This window comes from Panthera leo, chromosome D1, assembly GCF_018350215.1.
Source record: "Panthera leo isolate Ple1 chromosome D1, P.leo_Ple1_pat1.1, whole genome shotgun sequence".
Lineage (NCBI taxonomy): Eukaryota > Metazoa > Chordata > Mammalia > Carnivora > Felidae > Panthera > Panthera leo.
In genome coordinates, this window is record NC_056688.1 from 47,349,919 (window position 1) to 47,356,887 (window position 6,969).

At 36.0% G+C, this 6,969-nt stretch overlaps 1 protein-coding gene across 1 annotated transcript in view; it reads left to right on the top strand.

Moving 5' to 3' along the window:
- Nucleotides 1-2,156, top strand: part of LOC122201184 — a 526,575-nt gene extending 524,419 nt beyond the window's left edge. Inside the window, exons 7-8 of the mRNA XM_042907121.1 lie at nt 1,161-1,235; nt 2,097-2,156. Coding sequence (XP_042763055.1) covers nt 1,161-1,235; nt 2,097-2,156 — 135 coding nt within the window. The remainder of the gene's footprint in view (nt 1-1,160; nt 1,236-2,096) is intronic.
- Nucleotides 2,157-6,969: the final 4,813 nt, after the last annotated feature.

Sequence of the window (6,969 nt, forward strand, 5' to 3'; positions counted from 1 at the left end):
TTAGCTGATGACATGTCTTAAGCCCCATTAATTGGGTAGAAATTGAAAAATACAAGAGACATCTTCTCATAGAGGGTGGATACATGTGCACAAGAGTCAGTCAGATTCTTGATGTAATCTGAGCTATGCTGCTTTCTGCTAGGGTAGCTTTTAGGCAAGTTGCTTACTGTCTCTGAGCCTCAGTTTACTCCCCTGTAGAATGGGAATACTAACACTTCTATCCATATTTGTTGTGATGACTAGTGATAATACAATGGGTCTAGAACAATCTTTAGCATATTTACTAGCTCAATAAATCAGAGCTATATTTTTTTATGATTATTGCTAGCATTATTATTAGTATGTTTATATTATAGTGGAGTATAGAATAAAGTAAATAAAAGGTAAGCGATGTTTTATTTGAATCGCCCCCTTCCCTTTTTTAACCCTTATGAGTTCTCATTATTATAGGGATGAAGCAGTATTGTTACTTAAAGGGAAGAGCTTCATTCTTTCTAAAAAGCCAATTAGAAATGAATTTATAGGAGTTACAACAAAAGAATAGGTCAGCGAGAGATAAATTTCTTATGTAAAAAGAAATGCCTGGCAAATGCCTTACAATGTCAAATCTCTGTGTTCCTTGTTTCATTTCTTTGCATCTCATTTTCTGATGTGACAAGAAAGACCTCTAAGATCTGTTCTATATAGCTCTACATCCTGGGGTTCTATGAAATGCCCCAGGGAGAATCAACACCACTAGCTCACAGTCTGGAAGGGGAGACAAGTAAATGAGTCTATCTGTACCTTAATGGATGTGATCTTGAATGGGTACAGCAAGTATCATTGTTGTCTGAGAGCCTAGAAGAGAGGAGACAAGTTTTACTTCTGAGTTCTCACATGGTTCCCACTGGGGCCTGTAAGGCCAGCTGCTGAAGAAGCCTGGTGCCAAAAACCCAGTCCGTAGAGTAATATGAACAACAGCAAAAGATAATTTCTTATGCCTTGATAAGAGGAGAAATTACATACCTAGTTTTCTGCAGCACTGCACCAAAAAATCATCCTCAAAGGCTTCTCCTATACTTGTAAATAAGATAATAAACACCGTGATGATAAACATGTCAGCTTGTATATATTTCTGCACATAATATATAAAACATAACATCAATTTTACTTATTTCCAGCAAAACCAAGGCAAATGCCCAGCCCAGAACTGTTCAGTGGAAGCCCCTGCTTGGATGCCTGTCCACCACTGTACTGTAAGTTTGATTATTTCAAAATTGGCTAAAGAACTATTTTTATATTTTGGAACAACTTTAGTGGAATGGGCTAGAATCCTTTCTGAAATTCTAGAAAGGAGAATGTACTTTCAGAAAGCTCTGTATTATAATAAATACCTGTGATTAGGGATTTATGCATTTTTTGGAGTCAGGATAATTTGCAAAAGATTTATTTAAATGGGTTATTGATGATTTAGATTTGGATAGTCATTAAAATGAATATATTTGCACATGTGTTTTTTTTTCAGTAGCTGCATATTCAGCAATACTTGATTTTAGATGCTTTAGAGAAGGATGCTTTTCTGTCATTGTTGTGTTCACTGTTTAATAGTGATGAGTACACAGATTTCCAATTTTCAAGTCTTTCTTGTATAATAATAGTCTCTGCATTTGTGTGAAATCTTCCATCAGAGAATTTTCAAGTGCCTTAGAAACAAACAGGTACTATGTCATTATCCCTGTGTTACCAATGGGAGATTTAAACGCAAAGGGAGTAAGAATAGTGCATCAATTCTAAAGCTGTGAATAGTCCCAGACACCCTAACTCTCCTTTCATGAACTCATTCTACTACACTGTGATACAAAGTAAGTGAAGAAAGTGGCTGATCTGGATGATACTCTCCAAATGTGCATTGCCTGATAGATATGATAGTAGTTCCTTTGAGAAATGTGTGTGCTGTAACTGACAGTTTGCCTATCATAAAATAATTTGTGTGTGATGGGGACAAGGAGTTTGAAAATTATTTTTTTGGTCATTCCCCTCATTGGACCTACCTTGCAAGCAATGTAATGTGATATGTGGAACTTCTTAAATGTCCTCATCTATTGTTGAGGTACCAGCTCCTGAAAGGTGCAGCCGGCTATCATAGCATGACTTATGCCTGCCTTCTAAGGCAGTAGGCTTGCAGGAGCCTACTTTTCATTCAGATTTGTAAGAGCATGAAGACTCTTTCCTTGTTTTTGTTTATTTGTGGAAGGAGGAGAAAGTGGGATCACTTTTAATGAAGGAGAGATGATGATGCAAAATTTTGGAGGCATTCCTGCAGTGCGGAGGCAGCCCAGACTTGCTGGAGACTTGGAGAATAAAAATGTCACACTTTTGTGAGCAGATGGTCAGAGGGGAGTGTGTGCTTAGGGACTCTGCTGATGCCAGGAAAAGGATGAGTTTTAATAATTCTCTTTCTTTAGGTGTCACTCCTTTTATTGTATCCCTGATGATATTGTCTCATGATTACTGGTTTATATGTCTATTGCACCAAAGAGACTGTGTGCTACTCAGGGTCCTAGTATACCTACACCTAGGTAAATCCCTGGTATATGGAAAGTGCTCTTTAATAACAGGTTCAAGGCAGGGCTATTCAATCTGTTGACTTCCTCTTTAGTAAATGTTATTAAATTATCTACAACTTTTACATTTGTTGGTGAAGAAGGATAATTATAGTATTTTACCTTCTAAGGTACATGGTTTCCATTTCTTACCTTCAAGGGTCATTTTACAGTTTTCCTTCACAGAGTACCATTCAGTATGTATTTTGAAGAATTTTGTTTCAAACTAGACAAAATTTAGTAGTTTGATTCAGCTGTGTCAGGGACCATGTCAGTTTCTGGAGGTACAAAGATAAATAAGAGACTATGCCCATTTTATCAAAGATAATTCATATGTAACACCAATAAGAAAGCTGATCCTCTACCTCACTGATAATTTCAGCACCAAATAAAAGAAATTTGACATTTCACTTATTTGTGCAGTCTTATTGCAAGTAAGTCCATTATTAGAATTCTGTCTTTTGGATTATTAAAAATAATCTATCTTTCACTATTATCTTGGAGTTGGACCCTGTAGGATCTTGGAATGCCAGATGAGGTCTTTCTGTTATAGGACATTTGTGACTAAATAGATGACTCCATTTAAGACCCTTCCTGAAGATCACAAGTCAGAAATGCCAAATAGTCTGATTCTCAATTCTCTGGGGAGAACATCAGAAAGAAGTTTTTCCTTGCTTCTGCTATGGAATTAAGAGCTGTTGGTTTCATAGATTTCCTTTGCTGTTTATTTAAAACTAATTACATCTCCCAGTGGGGCAGATTCTAGAGGAGTAATGACCCATAACGATTCTGTTTTCTCTGTGAGTAACCCCAGTTCACAAAGGTGGGCTTTTAGTGGTCATGTTTGGGCTATGTGAGTCTGTTCCTGGCCATGCCTGACTGATCTAGGGGTAAATATCACATCTCAGCTGGGCCAGTGGGAGTCTCTCTCCTGGGAATTTGGAATTTGTACTAGAGAGAGATACTAAATTGGTAGCCAGCAGTATTGAATGATATGAATGACAATAGTTTGAAAAATAATCTGTGAACCTCCGTAGCTAAGATCCGTATAGCTGCTCTATATCTGTCCTTCTGGGGTCAAATCTCTCTTTGATTTTGTGAAAAGGTCCCAATCAATAAGTTACATTTCCCCCTAAATTACTCCAGATCTTGTTTTGTCATATTTTGTTTATTTTGGGACTTTAAAGTTTTTTTTTTTTACTTGTTTGCAACCAAAGAGGGGGAAAAAACACCTTGACAAATACCCCTATTGGCAACACTTCTGAGGCTCCCACTAGAGTTAATATAGTGAGTGGTAGTCTCACACAGAAAGGAGCACTCAGAACACTGAGATTTTGATAATTTCCAATAGTCTATTTAGCAAAAGAAATAGTCTATATTTGTTACAAAGATCTGATTATATACTACACTTGGCTACATGAAAAATCAACAAAGGATAGTTTGCTAATGACTTAATCCACATATAGAATGAGAAATCTGAACAGTTAACTATATAGCTAGCATAAGCATATTTATGTAACAAAAGACTTCATATATATAAAATTGTTCTGGTATTAATTTCCATTTTCTCCTCTCTCAGGAAATAGAGAAATCTTAGCCTCATGTATTTAAGAGAATGTTTTGTTGCCTCAAATCCTTCATTGACTGAAACAGGTTATAAATAAATTAACACATACATTCATAATAAATAGATAGTCTGTTATCTTCGTGCATTTTTTAGCTTCAGTTGATTGTTTCTTACATTTTTCTCCCCAGTGCTCTATTCTTGTTCCTTGGTGTTTTGCTCTGTAATGATTGTATCCTTATAATTGAGCTTTATTACTTTTTTCAAAAACGTCTTGGTCTCTGTGTGTGCATTTGCCCCAGGTTCATATTAAGTGCAAAGCTTTTATCATTGGTTTTCCTAAGAATGCTTCTCTCTGCAAATTGCTCTGCAAATGCCTGTCACCAGCTCCATATTGCCTTGAAAATGGCCTCTATTACTATTTGCTCAGGCTCTTCCTAGATGCTCTCTTTTTTGGCACTCCACACCTCTGTAACAATGGAACCAAGAGGTATTTTAAAGACTTTTCCTTTTAGCCAAGACTACACTTGTACAAATTAGGGTTCAAGATGAATAGAAATTTCACCCTCAGTAATTATACAGAAACATGGACATATTTATATTTGTGAATAACAATGAAATATCTTCCCTAGCAAGAAGTATGACAGTTTTATTTTTTATTTGTCTCTCCTGTATGGCTGCATTAAGCACTTAAAATGATATCCTTCTTCACCTCTACACTTTACATTTAGTTGGGTTGTATGGGCATGTGAATATGAACACAGTGGTTACCTGATCCTACCACTTATAAGCAAATGAGAAGAGACCCACAGACTCTGGGACTCTGGTGAAAACAGGCAGATCTCTGAATCTGGAGTGAACTAGGCTAAGAATTAGTTTCTGGCACTTGGAAACAAAGAACCTTAGACTTGACCAGCTGCAGAAGGCTTGAGTGGCAGCTGTGTTTCAGGGCATATGTCCCTGGACTATTCAGTATGGCTATGGTGTATGTATGCATGGATTTGATCACTTTCAGGAATGTCCCAGACACAATCCTTAGTTACTGGGTATTACTTAGAAATGACTGTAGGGGTGCCTGGGTGGCTCAGTCGGTTAAGTGTCCACCACTTGATTTCAGCTCAGGTCACTATCGCGAGTTGTGAGATTGAGCCTCGTGTTGGGCTGTGTGCTGACAGCATGGAGCCTGCTTGGGATTCTCTCTCTCTCTCTACCCCTCCCCCACTCATGCATACACACTCTCCCTTTCTCTGTCTCTCTCAAAAATAAATAAATAAAAACTTTTAAAAATGGCTGTAATGTGTAATGTTATTATTTAGAGTATGACATATATATATGCATGATTTGTCCAGAAAAATCACTTTCTCTGCATGTTTGCATACTTGGTTGTTGGAAATTAAAAAATAATGCAATGAGAGGAGTTTCTAAAAGTTAAAAATAAAGCTCCTGCTATTATAGAGATTATCGTGGATATTGTTATACATATATATTTATATATATGTATATATATAGTTACACAGTTATATAATATTCACCACCCATAAATAGATATGTGAGGTATTTTCAAAAACCATGTAAACATTTGCAAATTAGAACACTGGATTCTGACTACATCAGTTTTCATGTATTTAAGAATCATTTACTAAGTACATTTTAGAAGTTGTAACTGACCCTTGGATTCTTCAAGATAGAGCAGCAAACAATACATGTAAATAATCATTATTCTGGGTAATACATGCTATAAAATGCTCTATACAAAAAGATATGAATGTTGAGAATAGAGATTTGTGTCAAGATGGATTTTGGAAGACAGAAGATGGAATATTTGGTAACAGTTAAATATGCAAACTTTAAAACTGAGTAAGATTTGTGTTAAAATACAAACTGCGCCACTTAGAAGCCATGTGACATTGGACACTTTACTTAAATTCTCTTGAGTTTATGCATGCAACAGGATATTTTGAGATTTATATGTGATAATGCATAGCAAGTGTTAACATAGCACCTGGCACATAGTAATTGCTTGATAAGTGGTAAGAAAAAAAGAAAGAAAAGAATAGGTCATCCCAGAAGGAAGTGAATGGGGCAGGGTGAATTGGTGAGAAACATAAAAAAAGACAATAAGACGTTATTAATTTAGAGATATTTATTTAGATATATTTAGGAGAGTTTTTTCTTTAGAAAACGATTTAGTCTGGGACAGAGAAAGATTCTAGGAGGAGTTAATATACAACTTTTTAAGACTCTGAAAGCAAAAATTCTGAAGCTCTTGAAAAAAAAGTCATTTTGCTCTCTGACAGGCAGCAGTTGATGATGTAAGAGTATCATATTAACAAGAGATGTTTATATTCTGAGTAACAAAGGCCATTTTCAAGGAGTAGCGTTGGATACTCCTTTTAATTTAAATCATTTTAACATTTCCCTACCATATCTCTCTAGATTATGAAAGTAATTTTTCTCTTTTATGGGAAATCAATAAAAACAGACGTTCTCCCAAAGAAACCAGGGGAGATGTTCTTTTAAAGTGTTAATTGTTTCAGCATGTTCTCCCAGACCGCCTCACATTACCCACAGTCAGGATCATTCAGTCTAATTGAAGCCAGTTAATACAACGTGCATAAGCAATTTTATAGTAATCTAAAGGTTTTTCCTCCTCTTTTTGTAGCTCCTTCTTCGCTTTTATTTTTTTCTCCACAGTTCATTGTGTGACCTCATTTTGTATACAGCCCACATAAATACCCAGACCATGGCACTTAGAAACATCCAATCCAGTCATAAAATAAATAATGTTGTGTCTGCTCTCTGGGTGTTTCCAGAATTCCTATG